This window comes from Lontra canadensis, unplaced genomic scaffold (assembly GCF_010015895.1).
Source record: "Lontra canadensis isolate GAN:19392208 unplaced genomic scaffold, GSC_riverotter_1.0 scaffold21, whole genome shotgun sequence".
NCBI lineage: Eukaryota > Metazoa > Chordata > Mammalia > Carnivora > Mustelidae > Lontra > Lontra canadensis.
In genome coordinates, this window is record NW_022631015.1 from 2,202,143 (window position 1) to 2,225,411 (window position 23,269).

General features: G+C 33.8%; 1 protein-coding gene across 2 annotated transcripts in view; it reads right to left on the minus strand.

The window, feature by feature from the left end:
- Nucleotides 1–23,269, minus strand: part of GMDS (GDP-mannose 4,6-dehydratase) — a 623,268-nt gene that overhangs the window by 444,133 nt on the left and 155,866 nt on the right. For both annotated transcript variants that reach the window (XM_032861444.1, XM_032861446.1), the window contains one exon: nt 21,990–22,099. In XM_032861444.1, the coding sequence (XP_032717335.1) occupies nt 21,990–22,099 (110 nt within the window). The remainder of the gene's footprint in view (nt 1–21,989; nt 22,100–23,269) is intronic.

Here is a 23,269-nt window from a genome sequence, read left to right on the forward strand (position 1 = left end):
ATTCCCAATAATATTCAAGCCTCGATGAAGTGCTTCATGATACTCAAGTAGACAGGATAATGAAAAGCAGGCCTTTGTTTTGAGAAAAGAGGGCGACTCTCAACTGGCTAAATGAGCATTCCCAAAGGCAGTTGAAGACCAATGTCAACATACATCTACACAGGGAGAATTCAGTGGGATATAGCAAGGGCTCGCTGCTCCCATCTGTTCAACAAACACGACAGTGAGATGGACGCATGCTTAGAGGACATGCTGAGCACACTAGAGAATGATTACTAGAAATCATCACAACTACAGTAGACACTGTAAAACAGAATATGGCTTTTAATTTGGTCAATCGCCACAGACTGGACAAATTTAACTTAGATCCACAAGACAGGAGTTGAATAAAGAAAAATCTGAAGTCCTCCAATAGGTCCAAATATTAAAGGATAAAAATAAGGAAGAAGGAAACATGACTGGATGGGCCAAATATCTGAAAAAAACTTGGGCATTTTAATTTGTGGCTCAACAGCACAATATGATGGCCAATAAAGCAAATATGATTGTAGACTGCACAAAAAGAGAAGATGGTAGCCCCGGAGTGCCATACACTTTACTAAACCCACATTCTATAAGGGACCAAGCACTAAGAGAAAAAGGGCAGATTTAAAGCTACATCCAAATTTTAAGTGGAAGTTTGTAAAAAGAGGAATAGACACTTTGGTATAGTTTGGGGTCACAAAGAACTAGAATCAATGGCATGGAGAGTCAGCAAGAAGCATGTCCGGATTTAATACAGAGACTGTTCTGAAAGAAAGCAGTCCAAACACAGAACAGGTTGCCTGCGAAGGCAGCCAGCTCTATGAATGGGAGTGTTCAGACAGAAGCATAAATGAGGTCACACATAGTCAAGGAAGCTATAGAAAAGAGATCTGCACCGTATAAAAGACAATAGACTACCTGTAAAATCTCCTCCAACTGCTAGATTCCATGATTTGTTAAGCCAATGAAGGTATGGTACCAGCACCACAACTATACCAACACTGAAAATAAAAGAGAATCCCACATGGAATTTTCTCATGAAAAATAAGACAAATGGTGATTTGCTCCAGTAATTTAGAAACTGTGAAACAGATGGCACACTCCCTCAAAGCACTAATCACCTGCACCTAGCTTTAAAAGATAGCAGAGAATGTCATACAGTCTACAGAGAACATTTTTCACATTAATATCTCTACAGCCAAGTTGCACCTTACAATCCAGGGTATGGGACAATTGTGGTCAACCAGGTGCTTATCATGCCGTCGCTGTCAGTGCCTAAATCTGTGCACAGCTAGTCATCACTGTTCATGCTGTCATTACCTCAGTTAAACAGTGAGCACTGCAGGGATTATGTACCTTACCTTTAATTACACTATAATTCAGCATTAAAGCAAGAAGTTATTATACATAGAAAGGAACTAAAATACGTACAGTAGGGCAAAAATTTGGTACTAACTCAAGCAGACATTTGTCAGAGGAGCAATGTTTACAATTCATGTTTTGTTTTTTTTTTTTTGCAAAGTAACTATTTTACTTATATTTTATTTTTGATACATGCACAAGAGTAAAATATGATACAAATCTGTCTCAATAGATCTTAATGAGCTTTGCAGTGAGAGGAAACTGAAAGAATTTTAAGTGGTAAGAAAGAATTGTGTCATAGTTTAACTAGAAAAGCTTATCTTTTCCTAATGGTACATAAAATAATGATACATTTAAAATCAGTAGTGTCTTAGATTCAGTGAAATACAATGTGTTTCTTGCAAATTTGGTGTGTATTTTATTCTACACAACCTTTTATTTTTAATCCATCTGTAATATAAATGAATTTTAGAATTATAGAGTTGGAAGGAAATTTGGAGGTCATTTGGTCTAAATCTGGTGTATGAATCCTTTCAACATTATACTTAATGTAGTAGATGACGACTTCTAAAGATGCTGAAAATTTCCCGCATTTGATCTCAAAAACATTTAAGATTTATGTTCAGTGAAGGAACCACAAAGTTAGCATGTAAGTGACAAACTGGAAGAATGTATTTACAACATACATAACTGATAAAAGATTTGTAGGAATTCCTGTATATCAGCAATAAAAATGGTAGAAGGACTGAATGGACAAGAAAAGGCATTTCACAGAAAGAACATCAGACTATCTAATAACCATATAGAGGGTTTGACTCTATTATTAATCAGAGATATAGCCATGATATCATATAATTATTCTCTAATTTACAGATTAAAAGGATACATTTTAGTATTTAGTAAAGTGACATAGCTTAATAAAAAGAAGGCTGAAATAAATCACTTTGTAAAGTAACTATTCATTTTATAGTTAAAGAGGATAATTGTAATCTGTTTTCTAAATTAAGACTTTTACCCATCAGGTTGTCTTGAAGCAGCATACTATCTGTACAGAGAAATGAAGTGTATTTTATGATTTCCAAATAAAATATATATATTTAACTCATTTTTCTTTCATTACTAGAATTTGCTTACGTTTTAAGAAAACACAACATACTTGTAAACTTGAGCACAGTTTTAGCACAACTCAGTAAGGGAAACATTCACAGTGTCTGTTTCAGAAATAAAAATCTTAATGTTAACTGATGTAGTGGAAACCACTACATCAATGGTTTGCCACTTTATGGAAAAAGACAAGTTAGGTAACAGCTGTTACTAGGTCAAGTGTAATTCAAAATCATTAAGAGCAATGTATGGTTAGTTCTAAAAAAATATTTCAATAGGTTTTCTAGCTGTGAAGTTCACATATTGTTCAATAATTCTAGGACTAATCAAAAGCAAGAGGAACAAATAATTCTCACTAGCCCAGGAACAGTGAAAACCTATTTGAGATTCCCAATTCAAGCAGATGGGTAACAGTTCTAAAGTACAGTTATCTCATGAAAATCCCAATCAAGTCATAATGAACACATGCCACAAAAAGTTAAAATCAACTTTATATTCTACTTGTGTGTGTATACACATTTGAAGACCATTTTTAATCAGTGACTGCAAGTTTCGTATTTTAAAATGTCCTATATTTAAAAATCAAAGAATAAGTTTTTTGTCTTTTTTTAAAAAGCTAATTATTAAAGACAGATACATAATGTGTATGTACTGATAGACAATGTGGATATATTTAACAAGTTTCATCTCAATGCTATCATGCTGTGCAAAAATACAAAAAAAAAAAATCCTATTTGAAAAGGAAAAGAAAAAACAAACCATACAAGTTCGCTAGTTCCAGCTCATAAATGGAAAAAAGAATTGCAAGAATATTCAGAAGTCCAAAAGAGGCTGTTCACAGATCACTGCATTTTTAGAATCTGAAAATTTTGTTATATTTTATATTGTATTATTATGGATAAGTATACACATAACACCCCGCCCCCCAATGGAATAATGCCTGGTCTACTGTGTTTGGGAGAGAGCAAAACAGATGGTTCTAGTCAAAGCACTTTAACAACCCCCAGCTTTCCCACCTATCTATGAAGGGGTGGCAGTGTGGGGGATGGCTAGGAGGAGGATGAATGTTGCCGGGACAAGAAAGAGGGTGGCAGTTTAAATCAAAAATAGACAGGTAGAGCAGTGAGGGGTAAAACTGAATGTAAATTATGTTTGGCTTTAAATATAAGAGTTTTAATGTTTTATTAGTAATAAATCCACCTTTTCCCTCCTTAAACTGCTGTCACAACATGTATTAGTGGCCCCTGACAAATGCTTGAAATCTTTGCCATCATTATTACACAGGAAAGGCTTTGAAAGAATTCCAAGCAATCCATCCATGTCATACTTTGACAAAGCAAGTGAGAGGCAATGGGTAGAGAAGATTTAGCTCTGAATAAAGAGTGAGAAAGCCTTAACTTTAGTCCCAGTTCTGCCCCACATAAGCTAGCTGTGTTTGACCTAGGGCAAGGAGCTTCATTTCTCTGAGATTCCATTGTCTAAGATGTAAAATGAAGGCATTAGACTAGGATTCCACTTTGAAGAAGGAAGTCAGCAGTCTAGATGCTGAGGATATTGATAACGGGAGAAATGTCAAATAAATAAACTGTTGCTGTTACGTATCATCTATAGTTAATTTTCAGGTATATTTCTAGATTTTGTACCATAGCTAAAACACACACACACACACACACACACACACACACAAAACCACAAAAAAAAAAACTTCAATAAGCTACCAAAAGCATGAGAAAACACAGTATAAAACTGATAAAATATTCCCTTATATTAGTAAAAACAAAAAAGCTAGGATATTAAGAAAATTACAAAGAAGTTATATTTGTAATCGCTCTTCAAATAATGGAAATCTAGTCACAAAGAAAGTAATCCACTTGAAAATTCTTAAGCTTTTATTGTAAATAGCAAAAGGACAAAGACCAAACTAAGAATTTGTATGTAATTTATAACTACATTTAGAAACAAATTCTTAAATCCTATGGTAATGGCATAGAAGAAAGGTGGGGGAAAAAAATCTAATTTTTACGTGATTATTTGAGTTACACTTATAACAATCACTGCACACAACTTTTAAGATTTCCACAAGTCATATAAGGAAACTAATAAAAAGCTCAGAGTAAATATTTTAGGAATGCCCTAATTGGGGTTAATATAAGATTGATAAAATCTTGAAAAACCAACCTAAAAACAAGTTTGCCATCTTAAAGGCATAAAATGCCCCTAAATGGAAAAGAAATCTGGATGATTAAAAATAACTGAATCAATGCTAGTTATAATGTTGGACTCTTTCACTTGGGAATACAGTATTCAAATACAATAATAGCTAAGAGGAGAAGACCTGTTTTTATTAATATGTAGTATTTTTCTCTGTATTTTATAAACCCTAGAAATAAATAGCACTTCCTTATTCAAATAAAAATTAATAAAAAATGAACTCCTTGGAAATTAAAAATTTTTATATTTTTTCCTGCCAGACGATGAATTTGGACTGTGCTACTGAAATCATGTTATCTTTTATAGATACATTTTTTAAACTTTCACTTTTTCTTTTCTAAACTCATTGTTTATATTTAACCACTATATTTTGCATTATAAACTCCTATTTGTCATACATTTAGTAGAGCTCTCAATACTGATAAGTGGCAGACTCTATTATCCTAAAAACCAAACATACTTTAAACTTAACTCCTCCAACCAAAATCCCTCTGCCCACCCCCAAAAAGGAATAATTCATCAAACAGAAATTTATGGAAAGTTGTACTTTAATGAAATTTACTAATAATAATTAGAAGCTTAGTTTCCATAATCTGCATATTCAATAGATTCAGGGCATGAAAATAGGTTGGTTGGTTTTTCCCTGATAAACAAATCTGGGGCACAACAGATTCTACTGCAATTGTCTAGAAATTTCAAGAAATAAAGCATAACTACTAAAGCAAAATATAGAAACAAATTAACAAAAGCACCTAAATTTATTTATATGCCTCATAATTAATTTGTGGAAATCCATATATTACATGTAAGAAAAATTGGCATGTTATTCAAAAAAGCAACTTATTTTTTCACTCAAATTTCTTTTTCACAGAAAATATTCACATACTAATTTTCTCAAGATAGCATACACACGTACACACTGGTAAAAGTATGATCAACGACTTACAGAGCATTCAAGTTAAGTCAGTACTTTCCAACAAAATGAACTATAATGCTTTTTCCATCCCAGAGTTTCCACTATTCTGTATTAAATTTTTCAAAAAGGTACAAGCCCATTTTAAATGATGTCAAATATTTCTTGAGAAAACCATTATATACTAAAATCTGCCAATTGATTCTTCCCCAAAATTATCATTTTTTAAAAAGATTGTCTCAACTTTTCATCCTTAATTTTTATTAACGTTTCTACTTACATTAGGAAGGCATAAAATTCATATTGATAAGTATAATACCACTGCAAAAATAAATCATATATTCATAAGATTTTAGGGCTGAAAGATATTTTGGAGAGCACATAACCTAATTCTTTCCTACTTCCCAAAGTCTCACACCCCTTTTACAGATGAGGAAAATTGAGGCCCAGGGAAGTTACATGTCTTGTTCAGAAGTTTTGCCTTTACATGACTAAAAACATTCTGACAAGTCAAATATCTTTTATTTCTCTTCATAAAGAAAAAATATCCTCTACCAGTATTTGGAATGTTTTACATTTCAATATATTGCTCACAGTTATGGTCGATGAGGTTTAAATCAGAGAATAATTATATAATTAAAATGGGGTAAATATATAATATCAATTGTCAATAAAATGAAATCCTAGTTCATGTGTCAACCATGTAATTATCTTTCAGATTTATAATAAATATCTAAGACAATTTGCAGACATTAGTCATGTTTAACTATGGGTCTTCTTAATGTCTTCAATGTTCTAACAACCAATATTTTCATCATTGTAGTGATGTTTCATTAAGATATCTGTATATGAAAGAAACTATTTTATATAATTTATGAAACTCTATACATAAAGGTCTGAAGTCACAACTCAATTTAAATAAACTACAAGACAATTCAGTAAGGGATATGATATATGGCAACAAACCTATGTCTTTACCTAATATAGATGGAAGACTAAAAATACAAACTAAATGGCAGCAACCAATCTATATTACTGAGAAATCAAGATACCACACATAACATCAGGTCACAGAGCTATTAAAAAAATATTCAAACAAACATGTGATTAGAACACCAACAAATGTCATGTGCTAACATCTGGAATTAAGATTACTACAGTAGAGAAAATGAAATGCCCCTAAAAAGTAAAGGCAAGCATTACATCTCCGAACTTGTTGCTCTACACAAGGAAATGTAAATCTCACCCAGAAAATTGATTTCACTGAAAGTTTTCAATGAATGTGAGGAAATAAGATGAGTCACTCTTTGTAGCTACTATCTCATTATAAAAGAAAATAAAAATTAAACTGCTATGTTTCTATCAAATATTTCATGAGCATATGAACTGACATTGGGATTTCTTTTTAAAAAAGTAACAGTGTTCAATGTCAAAAAATTTCACTAACAGCGTTTTACTGAAAATACAAAGTGTAATTTATGCTACGTTACAAAGAATGAATTTTTACTGGTTTGCCATTTAAAATCTCCGACCAGATAACTGTGTAACCAGAATATTTATGTTGTCAGTTAAATACACCTTTTCTTATATGACACATCTATAAATTCTTCCAGAATTAGCACAGCAGATAACATACAAAACAAGAGAAAGAAAAATCAATGAAGCTTGTCAAAAGAGAAAACTCAAAAAATGACAAGTTAATATTTTACACCTTGGAGACTTTTGTAATTGTGTTTTATGGATTAGTCTCTGGATCCTATGCCAATAAAGTTGTACCACCAAGACTCATCATCAAAAAAGATGTCCAACTTGATAAGTAGAATCCTCAAGAAGAAACTGGGAAAGAAAAAAACAGAGGGAGAGAGAGTACACTAGAGACATAAAAGAATCTCCCACAAAATGACAGAGCACATCATATCAATGTGAAATCATCCTTAAAAGAATAAACTATGGGCAATATATTTGTAAACTTAAGTGTTCAATCCAAAAATAAAGATGCAACCTATAAAAAAAGGAATGGAATTTTTAAAAGGACAAATTTGGGGCCAAATTCGGCCTTTAGGGCATTTATATTAATTTTTCCATTGATTATTAATACTTCATAAAAAACAATGGTTACATGAAAAAATATGCTTTGGGATTATAGTCTCACCTATCAATTTAAATAATTTTTTTGAATATTTATGTACTTCAAAATATTTTATCAGATTTTTTTTAAAAAAGCACAATTTGGCCATAATAAGAATGGAAAACTAAGAAATGTAAACACAAATATTTTGACCATATAAATTCCAAATAAAAGAGTGTACTCTTTTTTGATCAACTTAAATCCTACTTAATCAATTACGGTTAACACAATCAGGAAAAAGAAATTATCAAGACAAATATTATATAGGTCGTTGTTATATTAATTGCAAATATCTAAGATTTTATAGAATTTAGTCATTTTACAAACGTAAAGCCATCACAAATTATAATTTGTTATAAGATACCATAAATTTTGAAAGACCGCTATATAACTCATATTAAGTCTATTTTTCTAGTTTAAAAAGCATATCAAAAATTACTTATAAAGTACATTTCTAAAATCACAAGTCTATTTTTCTAGTTTAAAAAGTATATCAAAAATTACTTATAAAGTACATTTCTAAAATCATTTAAAATGTTATAACCAAATTTTTAAAATTTTAATTATTCAACTTTTACTAATTCATATAAAACATCTATAACACTTTATCAAGAAAAATTGATGTGCCAATGCTAATATTTAAAAAATCGATATATTGGTTTAAAAAAATTTTTTAAACAATGTTCTTCTGTTAGATTAGCCTACTTTAGACATGATTCTTTGAAACCAAGCAGTTGAAGGAAGTGGTGTTGCAATACTGCCCTTTTAATGAAAATTGCAGCAGTGAAAAGGTCACATAAATAATCTGCATGATACTATTCCATTATGAAATACAGTCTAAACCTAATACTGCCAAAAAGGGACAAAAAGTATGAAAGAAAAAGTATGCTGTCACCTGCAAAACATAGTATACTCTGGTTAAAAGTTGTTTCAAACAGCAGATGTCAGTCTAAAACAAATTATATTTATATCTAAATCTAAAACAAGTATATGTGATATTTTGATAATAATTAATAAAGAAATTTACATATAATTGTAATTAATTTGAACATCCTTGACTTTAGTTTCAAGATCTGCATGACTGTGAAAGTTCATCTTATAAAAATCCACTTAATTAATTAAATTGAAAGCCCATAAAATTATTTAAAAATTACCTTTAGAATCAAATTCAAATTTTGATTAATACAAAATTTTTAGTTCTTGTATTTATACAGCCCACAATTAAAAAAAAAATCAGAGTAACACAGACTTATCCGTGGATACAAATTAAAGTTTACAAAACAGATTTAAAAAAAAAAAGAGCGAATATATATACAAGGGGATCTTCTTTTCCTACTGATATGACAGAATGTAACCATTTAATCATTAATAAGTAACAAGCAGCAGCCGGAATATGTTTTATGCTTCATTAAAACAACATTGAGGCCCATTACAGTGCACAGCAAATGGGGCTGGAAACCACCGCACACTCTGGCAAACCACATTCCCTTCTAACCTCGTTTGCTTGAAGCAGCTAGAGAGTGAATGGCAATATACTCTCAAGTAAGCCTTTATTAAGTATGAGAAATAAATTATATTAAGTGTTATTTTTTGAACCCAGAAATGAGGGGAAGGGTTGTTAAGATATCAAATTTACTAAAAAAAATAATTATGTGAGAAATAAGTTGCTGTCACAAGAGAGACTTGCCAGACACTGCATTTGAGCAAGTTGTTATACACACCTTTGGAATCAATTTTGTGACACAGAGATTAGTCTGTGGTACTAAATCGCATAAGAGTAGATCAGTAAAAAACTAAAGAGTACGGAAATGTTTTCTTGAACAACATTACCATTACATTAGAGGTATTAAGGAGCCCTTATTATGTTTATAACTAGTAAGATACTGACATGATTCGATAGTTCAGGACATGGTACAAATTGCTTTTTTATAACTTGCCTCCATATCTCAGGTTTCTAATAAATACGATTTTACTTCATTAGATCCTCATGTCTGTGATTTTACCAAATTCAATTCTACAACTTGAAAATTACCTTGGAAATTTGTGGGAAGCCACAGAAAGTTCCTCAGAAACAGACACATATTAAATATTAATTATAACGATGACTGTCATTTTTATAGTGATTATGTCATTATTTAGGAATGCTAATTAAGACATAAAATGGCTTCTTAATTGCAAACGCATTCTGAAGAAATATATATTTGTACTTGTGTGTTTAATAGCAAATCCAGCATGGGGACCAGACCATAACAGACTGCAGTTCTATTTTCTAAAATGCTGACATTTGAGCAAATGTTCCCATGGAATGTTTGTCTGATTCGTGGACTGACATTTCCTCTTTGTAACTTGCTTAACTAAGAAGGAGACATGCAGGCCAAACTCTACAGTACCCTCAGGCAGCAGGCCATTACTTGCCGCTGCAACTTGTGTATTGTTTCTCTTTTACTTCCCTCCTTCCCTACCGCCCCTCAGCCCTTAGCTGTCTCTTTATTTTGACATGCATATTATCTTAGCTGATTTCTATCATCTTACAGGAGTGGATGACATACCTTAAAAGATTAAGCCTTCCCACCTGGGATTTGTCCAGAAATTCAGTGTATTATAGCTTCTCATAGCATTCTTCATTCTCCTATATTCTTGTGTTATCAATAGTGGCTTTCTTTCTTATTTTATGTTTAACTACAGGACACAGGCAGCTACGTTGATAGAAGTCAGTTTAAATTGTCATTCATCTTTCATTATAAGAACAAGGTTGACTTCCGCTGTCTGTAACACTTTGCTGCCATCTATGTGTAGAAAAGAGCACAACACTCTTCCATGCACCAGAAACCACCCGTGTTCCAAAAAGAATTCATGGCTCTAATCTAGACAGATGACAAGTGAAACTTCAGGAATAATTTGCCTCCCCACAGAAATGCCAAAGCTTACCAAGAATTTCTATGAACAACTTTCTAACCCTGAAAGAGTAGTGAGGATGCGTTGTTTAACATAAACCAAAGCCAACAGTTTTTTCAGTAATGCTATTGATAAATTATAGCTAATATGGAAACATCTACAGTTATGTTTGGAAAAGAAACACTGACAAGGTGAAGTTTTAAGTCACTTAAATAATTACAATGAAATGAATTAATTTTTGCAAAAGTGTAACCTAAATACTATTTCCAAGCAATCTGATGAAAAAAGATCACTTAGCCAAAAAAATTTCATATTTAATACAAAGCAAATGTAAAGCAATCCAATAAAAAAGTATTTATTCACATCATCTAAACTACCAATAACTCAAATACTGTGATCTAATAATTAACCACTTTTTGTCAAACACTCAAAAATTATTTTCTAGAGAAGACAGAGAAATACATCAGAATACCGAAGAGCCTCTCAACCTCCCCCTCAGTAGTCCTTATGTTGGTTCTGAATTGTCCTGACAAATGTTAGTTCAAAAAAAACAAACAAAATCACTCCAGTGTGAGCTAAGTGGGAAACATAAGCAAAACAAAAAAATAAGACTTTCCTCTACTAAACCATTTAACAATACATAGTTAAGGTAAAAACTGATATTTCTAATCAGGAGTAATGATGTTTTAATAGTCCTGAAGAATATTCCTTAACTGTTTGTCAATACTATTGATTTCTAAAAGACATTTTACTGTTAAAAAAAAAAACTGGTACAAATATGTAACCATATGGGGGTAGGAGTAGAAAGGAGACTCAGGAAAAGGTTCTACCCTGATTTACCAAACAGAATGAAAAGCTGACCCTGACTGCCTCGCCTCTGCCAGCCTGACATTTACAGTTACCGCATAACTACTATCGACACAATATTTGTCATCTGGAGATAATACATTTTAATCATCAACACATTTTAATCATCAACATTAAAATCATAGGGAAGTTGAGCTCATCGTTAAACTTTTTAAAGTAATTTTTGGTCTAAGTTACTCTAATGACAAACTTAACAGAGTTTAGCAAGCCAAACCAAGCCATTTTGCATATTTATCTGTAAATAAAGCAAATTTAAATTCTTCGTGGCTGATTTTTTTTATTAATATCCATAAACAATGTACCTATTAAGTGAATGTTACTAAAGAAAGTAACATAATGAAGCTTACTAATCTTTCATGTTCGATGTTTTTCCAAAAATGGAGATCTAAATTAGGGTTATTTTCTTACAATTTGTTTCTCTTTGGCACTGGTAAGGTATCCAATACTTAATAACTTAAGTCAAAATTAACAAAAAAGATATTATGCATTAAACTTTTTGAAACAGAAAAGGTTTCATTTTATTTTACTCTACCAATTTTAAGGATCTAACTTTAACAAAGAGAATTTTATAAACTGCACTTGTATTAAAAGACTATAGTAAGAATCATATTTGATACCAACCCATATGAGGTGTTTAAAAGAGCAGTTAAGTTTAAATTCTTAAATTTACACACAAGTGTTTTGTGGGTTTTGGGCGGGGGATTACAGATACATCTAACTATGATATTAAACGAAGCATAATCTATATCTACATCTTAATTTATACAAATTATATATTCCAATCTAGTTGGGAATCCAAAAAGTTTTCATCAGTAAAAATCCAAAGCAAATGTTTCACTCATAGAACCTACACTGTTTACTATTTGTATTTATAAGTACATCTAGAAATTGATACTAAGATTTAACTATTTGCATTAATTTTAGCTTAATTGTTGCAAACCTAAAATAATATTTAAGACTTTATTTAATAAGTGCATTAAGAGTGAAACACCCGACAAACATACCTTTGTGTGGTCCACTAATTATAAGCAAAATTCCAAACATTATTAGCTGTTATCAAAATTACAATACCACCTAGATCTAATAAAACAGAACAATCTGTTTGAACAGGGAGAGGAGAACTTTCATAGAGTGTTCTCTCTCATATAAATTCTTAATGGACTATAAAGGACTTTTTAAGTGGTTTTAGATTTGAATTCAATTGCTCAAATCCGTAACAGGCTTCCAAAAAGAATTTGAGCCAGATGACACACAGGGACCCACAAGCATTATAAAGTTCTGCTCTACCCTCATGAATGTAAGATAAAAAATGCTAAACTTCTTTCTAAGAACCATAGAAACTGATGAGTCATATTTACATTAGTAGAGTTAATGCACTGTAAGCATAAATGTTAAATTATATAATGATAAGGTTTTGTACTACAATTTCCTTGTAACAACTAAAGTTGTTAAACCAAATTTATTAAATATCATGGGGACTGTGCCCACACAGGTGATGAACCACAGAATCAATCAGAAAGAAATGGAGGCTTAAAAACAAAAACAAGCAAAACCACCACTTTACTTGACCGTAGAGGTTTCTATCACCCAAGCTATCATCTATGGAGAGTAAAACATCCACTAGTTGCTCCATTTATCCTGCTAAATTGACTTGTAAGAAAGCTAATTTTTCCAGAAACAGACACACTGTAGTATGCACGGATATTAGATCTAATAGCAAACATACCTTATTAATACTCAGATTCTCAAAGTTGCACTCACTGCTTTTTACCAAGAAAGCCTTCTGCCCATAAGCTATCTTCATAATTTCAATATTAATAACTTGCTAACAACTAGGGTGATTTTATGCTGCTCTGAGTACACTCAGGAATTACATATAAAAAAGAATTACATATGAAAATATAAGAACTGATTTTAAGCCTCATAAAATATATAAGCCTGTATCAGTTTATCTGCTAACAAAAGAAGTTCTCTTCAGAGACCAAACAAGGAGTTAGAATTTGTGTATACTCGTATATGGACAAAAATACATTTACGTATTAAAAAGGAAATATTTACTTTTAAATCTTAGGAAATAGGTTAATTGATATTATAATAGTCAAATAACTGACCTGGCAATTTTTTTTTAAAGTACCCAAATAGGAACAAATTATTCATTTTGGTTATCAAGTTATTGATTCTTTTTATTATTCTAAGTAAAAAATATCATTAGCTTCCTATAGCTTTTATAAAAACTTACTTACATACCAGCACAGTATAGGCACTTGATATAAAAATTTTTATTGAACTATCCTAGCCAAAAAGATTATAATTATTTCTGCTGACTTAGTACTCTACATTTCTATTTTCCCTTCTACACTAATTTTATTTTAGTATTACTTACGTGCTAACATTTCACCCGCATTGTTGTATTTAGGGATCTTCTTCGCTATCCAAACACTACTCATGTGGTATTAATTACAACCAGTTTCCTCCATCAAGGGAAAAAACAATGCTTTTAACTCAAACCAATTGGATCAAAACTTTGTTTCACTGTAATAAGTGGTGGGAATAAGAAGAGAGGTGAAACTTCAAACATCAGAGTCTTATGTTCTCTTCCCCTGTGATACTTCAGTGACACCTTCCCCACCTCAGTCTTCTTAGATTAGCTGTATGACAAGAATATGAAGTGGCGTCAGTCCTCGGTCCCAGCCTAGACAGTCGGCCCTGCTGCTCATCAAATGGAAGTCCCAAGCTGCGTTTTGTAAAATAAGGGCTTGAGCTGGCTCATCGCCAAGATCACTTCCACCTCAAAATACTATGGCCCATTTCATAAAAATCAAAGGGCCCAAAACATCACTTTCCTCTTTATAACATGGCATAATGAGTTAACATTTCAGTGGCAGATACTACAGGTATTTCATTGAGGAAAATATTCTTACTTACAGTTTCAAACAGCTGATGTGGCAAAAGGCAAGTCTGTATCATAGGCAGATGAAACAATGAATGATATGTCCATTCCCTGTGTTACCTTAGTGAACTCGTTTCTCTGAATAATTTGCCTCATGTTAAGCCTAAATTATGATAGGGAGCACACTGGCATTGGAAGTAGGGAAGGAGAGTAGCCGATTTGCATTTTCTGGCCCCTCTCTCTTGTTCCTACCACATTTATTTCGTAGCTTTCCCCCTCAGGATGGACTGTGCCACCATTCCCAGAAGTTACTATTGTAAACAGCATGGTCAGGAGGGCCTTGCTGAGAAGCTGACGTTTGAGTAAAGGTTGAGAGTAGTTAAGGGAATGAGCAGGTAGGTATCTAGGAAAGAGTACCATAATCAAAAGTAAGTGCAAAGGCCCATAGGTAGAAGCATGTCATAAGGATTCTCAACCTAAGGTAGGTGTTCATTTTATAGATTAGTAAATGAGGCTTAAAAATGCTGAGCACTCTGCCAAAGTCACATACCTAATACATACCACGGCCATGGTCTGAAGCCAGGGAAAACACTAAGGCCCAGGGTCTAGGGTAGGCCTGGATCTAAAGTTTCAGAATGTGTCCTGGGAATTCCATCTCCATCCCTGATTTGATAACTCTTGTCTGTATGACAGTATCTCATGAAAACCTTCCTCCCTTCTGCCCCATGACAGTCATCTACAGGTTTCCCCCACTATCCAAAAGTAGACCATTTAGGAAAACTTTCATAAGCCAAAATGGCATAAAGCAAAGAAACAATTACGATCAATTTATATGATATTTTTGAGCATTCCCAGACCCAAAAAATAACTTCCCTTAGGCTTTCCTGATACCTTAGGATACATCCTGCTTAAAAGATGCACAAAAGTCAAGATAAAGCACAGACACTCATAATCACTTTTCAAAGCCATGTTGTTTTGATCCTGAGATGCTGAATGTAGCTCCTGGGGAAGAAGCCTGATGCGGCCACTCTCGCTGCTCAGGGTGCATGCTGCCTCACTGCAAAACAGGCGCTGAACACTATTCTTGCTATGCACCTATTTTCATAAAAGTGAAAATTTTCTTCAGATTTCTTTTGATTGGTGATAACAGGTGCTAATACAGGTCTTTCATAAAAGCAGAGTGCTATAATGGGATCTTCCAAAAGTGGGGGTTGGAGGATGAGGATACTTGTTCCAACACTAACAATGACGTGCGTCTGTGAGCCTCCTCCTGCATCACTGTGCTGGCACTGGGGCCTGATAAAAGGCAGCATGCAGAAGAAACACTGAATAGCTATAGTCCACACAGTCTAATGAAATCTAACACACGGTTGTGTGGACATGGATCTAGACCCTCACCCACATTTAAGGATGCTGTTAGAGCTCCCTTCCTGACAGCAATAGTCATGCCCCTGCCTACTCCTTATTTTCTTGCTCTGCTTACACCTTGTCAGCCTCCCCAAGATCCCCACTGCGCCCCCAAAAAGGGAATAACTGATAAAGGACACAGAAGAACAGTGCTCTCTGCCATTTGCTCTGAGTTTTTAATTCGCCACCCTTTACCCTTGCTATGATTGCATAGCAAAGGGCCACACTGTTGCAATTTTATTTTGTTCTATAACTGGGTTAGTCAGGCAGTAACCAGATGTTCAACATAGGCACCTGCCTTTTCCTACCATAAGGCAATTCTCCAATACATTTAGCCACCTGTCTCCCTCCCCTCAATGAAAGAAGCCACAAGAGGTTTAGGCTTCCTAGAGATAAATATGGAGGTCAGCTCTTTAGCTATAAATTTCAACTCCCAGGACCAGCCAGGAAAAAGCTACGGGAGATGATAGTCTTTACCTCGGCTAATTAAATTGCTCAGTCCTCTTCCCAGGGGCCACTTGTCTAATTCCCATGCCTCTTTTTTATTCCCAACTTCATTCCCTGGCCTGGTTTTTCTCTCATCTCTCCTGGATTCCAACTTGGTGCCTGCCACTACACTAGACATTTGGTTCATAGTCAACTCTGCTTCTTGCCTAGTTTCCTGGGCTGGGAGTCCCACAATAAGGACAATTTAGATTCAGCCCTTTCGTGCTTCCATGCCCACATCTGCTGACTGGTCCCACACAACCAGACAAGAAAATCCCACTCCCACTCCTGATCCCACTCACTCAGCCATGCCTCAGTTTACCTTCTGGGCACTCAGGCCTCCCAGGTGTCATGAAACAAAATTAAACAAACAGCTTACAGAGAATTAAAAAGGAAAATAATAAAGGTCATTAAAGGGTCAGAAAATTAATGAAAAGCATGGAGTTGTTCAATTTGCATAAGATAAAATTAAAGAATTAGATAAAATTAAAGATATTTTTCTTGGATAAGAAAATTAAAGACTTACTAATGGCCTTTAACACTGAAAATCCTTCTCAAAACTGAAAAGAGAAAATAACTTTCTATCTACTGACATCACAAGGGAAAAAAAATAAACTTAAGAAACTTAGGTATGTGGGGAAAGAAAAACTTAAGGTGAGAACTATTTTACATTACAATTGTAATCATTTCCTTGAATGGTCTTTAAAATAAATTATAGAATACAAACATCTGAGTTGCAATCTTGGATTGGCCAGCAATTAGATGCGTGACTTTGAGTAGATAATTTCATTTATAAATGAAAATCATATGAAGCCATTTCTGAAGTTCCTTTTAACTGTAACATTCCATGACTGCATAATTTTCATTTCTTTGGGAAAAAAAAATAAAAGCAATTCCAACATAACACTGTGAGACAAAAGGGAGTAATGTTGGACTAGATTTACTGTAGGAAGATTTCATCCAACACTATGGTTTCAAGAATGACATGAGATTGCCAAAGAAGCTTGAGAAATGGTGGAAAAATCCAAAATCATGACAGTAATACACACTGAACAGATAAGAAATTGAAGACAGAAATTATTGAAAAACTATTATTTACACAGTTAAAAAGGAAGAACAATAATGCAGGCTCTTGAAACATTTTCCCCATGAAAATGGGCAGGGCTAAATATTGGATAATTTGTTCCTACTTGGATGATGTCATCATGCTAGATTTAACTACTTTTAATAACTAGTACATTTCCGTCATCTCTCACTTTCTCCCACATAAGATCAAATCAGCCTCTCAATGACCCACACTTCATGAGTCATAATTTTTCTGTTTATGATTCAGAAAAATGTCTTCAGTCAGTATTTCCCAGACTGCTGTGGGTTTATTCCAAGAACCAATTTCATCTTCATTGGTTTCCTACAGGAAACCAGACCAACTTCCTATTATTTTATTTTCCTTACTTTTAGCATACCATAGCCCACAGCAAATTAACTGGAAGTGAGAGTGATAAAAGACTTTATCCTGCACAAAGAGAAGCCAACATAAACAACGCCCAGTCTAGAAGTCACAGATTCAAAATTAAATCTAAAATGTGCTAATATTAGAGCCTTCCTTCAAAAAAGCTCCAAGCCAAATAATAAAAAATTTATTTTAATTAACCTAACTGCAAATATTCCACTGTCAGAAAGAACTTTTGTTTAAGAACTACTGTCTAAGAATACAATAAATCCTACAAAGCTGGTTAACACTGAGAAATCAATTATAAAAATATATGTACGTATTTATGTATGCATGCTGCTTGTATGTATTTTCCGTCCTAATCCCCTAACAAGCTGCTAGGAGAACAGGCAGACAACTGAAGCCGAACACACAGAGCCTTGGAGTGGTAAGGGAACAGAGCTACATCGCCCTAGGAACATGGCTATCTGTCATCCCCAGCTGCCGTCACTCCAGGCCCTGCCCCACACCCACTCTTCCCATGATTAAGAATCAAGCTGAACAATGAATACTGTTATGCTGAAAAGAAATAAATAATTAAAAAATAATAATAATAAAATTAAATTAAAAAAAAAAATCAAGCGGATCCTAGATCATAGCAGAAATAGTGACACGGAACACGGATTTTTAAAGGACATTCTAGCAGTGGTTTGTATTCATACTATTCCTCTAAAATACTAGTATTTCTCATGGAGTACACAGAAAAAGATTTGTGAATGTGAAGAATTTTGGTAAAAACATATATCAGATTCTCCCTAGACTCTTTCCATTCTCATCATTCCTGATACAGGTATAGTTTCAGGGTTTAAAAGCTCACTAGGTCACTAACTGGCAAGGAGCAGGATAATTTTATATCAAAACAAAAGCTGACACATTTAAAAAATGCCTAAGAAGAATGCATTTAAGGCACACATTAAATATGGGTAAACCAAGGGACTTGAAACATTAGAGCAATGGTTCTCCAAGTGAAATTCCCAGACCAGAGTCAGCATTACCTGAACATGTCCTAAAAATGAAGTTCTCACCCCATTCTAGACCTAATAAATCAGAAATTCTGGAGAATGGCCCTGCAACCTGCAGCTGATGCTAAAGTGAGGCTTATCTATCATATTCTCTTTCTTCCCTCTTACACCAGTTAATTCTAGAATAGAATCCACTCAATTTGCATTTCCCTCATAACCCTTCAACTTCTAAATCCTCTGCACCCTAACTAATTCTTCTATCATATGCTAAAATGCTCTTTTTAGGAGTATCTAACACTGCTGATATTCCCTCCTGCTTAAAATGGCCTGTTTTTTGTTTTTTTTGTTTTTACTTCTGTGACATCATTCCACCATCTCCTACCTTCCTGTCATCAGTGACTACTCTTCTCCTCCCATTCTAAATGCACTCATGTCCCCTAGGTTCAAGTTTCAGTCCTCTATTCCTCTTTCTCTAGCTTCCTCCTTGCTATCTCAAAATTCCCAGAGCTGATTTTACATCTTTGTACCCCAAATCTCTCCCAAGCCTCACAACATATTTTAAACTACCTTATGACCTACTTCCCCTGACTGTACTTCAAGTCCTGCCAGTAGAATATATCCAGGAGAGAATTTTTCATTTACCCTGCCTGACTCCAACAGTCCCTCCTTAAATGGCTACTTCTACTATGTACCATTACTTGTCTGGTCCCCTGGGTACTGCATTGCTTTCCCTCTTCCCTGGCTCCCATATCTTATCAGCAGAGAGGTCAGCCCTACCAGGCACCCCATGTCATCCACCCCATTCCCACCATCTTCCAACAGCTTCCAATATGTCTACTGCTAGACTTAACCTGTAAAACTCATCTCTAAATCTGTTTTCCCCATATTCAAAAATATACAGAGGCTGTCCAAAGGTAGCCCAACTTCCTACACAGCCATACATCACATTTCTCTTCAACAGCTTTTTTACTCAGCTAATCTAGAATGCTCTTCATGTTACAGACAGAACCCAATTTTTCATGGGCCTTACATTACTACCTTCATTTCAACTACAAGTTCCCGCTAAATATGTCTGCAAAGTTCTTCCATAAAACCCCTCGTTGATACCATGATAATCCCCTCACACTGAAGTTCTCTCTCTGTTCTCTAAAGACTCAAAGATATTAACGCCAGCCTCTATCACTAGCCACAGTCACCCCTACACCACTTTAGAACCTCCACAACAGAAGTGGGTTTTATACATCTTAGTGTCCTCCATTCCATCATACATGCAAATATTTGTTGAAGGGCTAAATGATCTTACAAGTAAAAATTCACATTCAATTAAGCACCATTTTGGCCAATTAACTTGCCTTCAGGAGAAGCAGGCAAAACACAATAAAAACAGACAAACTTCACATACATAGCAACTTAGAATGAAATGACTTGGTTTCCTAAGCTTTCTATACTTACAGTGCAACCACTCTAGAATGACACTCACAAAGGAATAGGTTCATTTCAAGTAAGAAAAGTACAGCAGACTTTTTGAACTAAAAGTTTTTGGAAAAAGGAGAAGACGGTTTATTTAACACTAAAATGACAGGAGATGGGGGACCTTCTATAAATAAATCTTCATAAAATTTCCTACATCTTCCCACCATGCCAGTTTATAGGTCCAGGGGTGATAAACTATCTACAATCACAAAGGAAAGCTCTTAATCTAAAGGAAACGGAGTAACAGAGCATTCATAACAAAACATTCAAATTTTGCCTGGAAAATACTCTCACATTGGCCAAAAAGGCCAAGAAGCAACTAGATAAATTATAATGTGGAAGATGGACTGATTGCTCCAGTTAGTCATAAACAGTCTTCACACCTGGAGTAATAAAGACAGCAACTACTTCTCCACAGAAAACAGGTGGTAATCTCTCCCGGCATAGAATGCATAAGATATCCTTTAAAAATGAGAAAAGATATTCAGAATCATTTAGAAAAACAGCTCTGCTCTAACTGAAAGATGCTGATAACTTTCACAGCCCAAAAGTTAACACTGGATACTAAACAGAATCATCAGAGATTAAGAAAGGGGAAAATTTTTTTCTGAGACAGCAAATAAAGAAGTAACTTTATTGATATGTAGCTATCCTTCGAGGATAACATTTTAGAGAAAAATGTAAATTATGAGGATTTATATACTACTTTTAAATTTAATATTAACAAGACTGGATAACCCCTATGTTTCTCTCACTATATTCCACACTTGGTTTCATCTTATTTAGTTTATATTTTCTCCCTTAAACTAGCAGAGATATTAAACAGGAATATAGATTCCATTCTTTCTAAAGTTGGGGATATAGAGGAATACAAATCACCTTAAGTATTTCTGAAATAACACTGCTGAATTTGTTCATTAAACAGCAAAAAAAAAAAAAAAAAAAAAAAAAAATTAAAAAATTCTCTGGACTTTTTTTTTGGCAGGATGACGAGGGGCTCTTTTAACTTAGAGTTATTTGCTTTTATTTCTCAGCTCCACTATTCTGACTGAATAAGTGTCTAAATAGAGCTCATATCATTCCTGGCTTCAGATTTCACTAACTCAAGTGGACACTGGGATACAGCAACAAAAATGGAAATTTGAATTAAGCAGATTGCTAGAGCCTTAGGCGTGGGCTTCTCAGGTTTACCGTGATTTGTTCCAGAAAGAAAAACTAAAGAGAGGTAAGTAGACTAACGGAGAATCTGAATTTATTTCAGAAGAAATCAACATTAGCTGTATCATACTGAGGAGACAAGAAGCTAAAAACTGCTTTTCTTCCCATGATTTTTACTACTTACAATAAAAAGTTAACTTGGTTAATTTTATATATTATTGAACTAAAAAAATATTATTTTCTCAGCCAGTAATTAACTACTACCAAAAATTAATATTAAAATAGTAGTTTTATTGCATTACATTTTCCAACATTTTAACAAAACACTTCATTCACAATGGGATTTGAAATGGCAGAAAACAGACTACAAGATCAACCCAAAATAAATGAATACTGCTACTTTAATGTTAGCAGTAAGATTTTATGTTGCTCAGTAACAGAGAATACACTTTTTAAAAGTATAGTATTTCTATTAAATTCGTTTATTAAACTTAAAGACTAGGAGTAGTGCCTGCATTAGGAAACAGCAACAACAACAACAACAAAAGGAACAGAAAAAAGTAAAATACAGAACAATTCAGGAACACAGCCAGAGAAATCTGACTGTAAAAATGGCTTACTTTAACATGGCTCTGGGCTCCAAGGTTGTAGATCTCTGTAGGCTTTACTTCATTAATGATCTTCACAAGGCAGGTACTATCAGTGAGATCACCATAGTGCAACTTCATGTCTAGAATTCAAAAGCATACCATTAGATAGAAGAAAACATAAGCCCATTTTTTAAAAAATATCAAAATTGAAAGGTATGTTCTGAAAGTCTGAAAACCAGACTGGTTTCAGAGCAGCAGAGTACAACCGTCATCTTTAAAGAAACTAAATGGTAGAAAGACATGAGTCGATTTGTAAAAACTCAAATGAACTTTTAAAAAAATCTTATCAAGACAATGTTATAGTTTGTAAGATATGTTACATAAGAGTGAGATTCAGACAAAGAAAATCTCACAAAAATGAACACATTATCTAAAGAACTCTGTAATACACTGGTAAGAACCAGATACTTTTATCTAGCGATTTTTAAGTACTTCATAGACATCAATCCTTAAGCCATCCATGAAATGCCTGATGTAGAGGCATAATTGTTTAGGACAACTAGCCAGCCTATTCTAACCCTAAATCACAGCATAGCCTTACTGACTTCACTAAATATGACACATGTAGATGGGCAATTTGCTAGCATGATATTTTTGTTATTTTTACATAATAATGATCTATGTGTCTAGATCCAATGGTACAACCATTCTATACTTTGCACAAAAATGGTAATAATTTTCAAGGAGGATGTACTGAGTAACTTAAATATTAAGGTAAAAATCCTTTAGTGGAAATAACTAACTAGGTTATATTCCTGATGATATCACTACATATACAAGTAAACACAAAATTGCAAATATTTGGTGCTCTGAAATGAATACAAAATCATTAATGCTTTACATGTAGACTGAATTATCCTTGCTAGCTAGAAAAAAGGGACAAGCAAGAAGGATGAACTCGGGAGTTAAAAACCCAGTCTCCTGGTCCTACCTCTGTCTTTTACATGGTATGTGACCTCAATAAAGTTACTACCTCTCTCTGCCTCTATTTCCTCATCTGTAAAATCGTTTCATTCACAAGCTTAGGAGCTGCTATAAAAGGCAAATGAGAACACACTATGACTGGGCTGTGCAGACTATCTGGCTACATTCAGGCAACTTTATTAACAAAAATAACATGCAACTGCAAATACTGACAGTGATTTGTAAAGCAATTAAATATTGTTTTAATTGCCGCCTGTTTTTGGACCTGTCTTCACAAATTATTTTAAAAATTAAATAAATGTACACAGATCACTTAGCTTGATTAC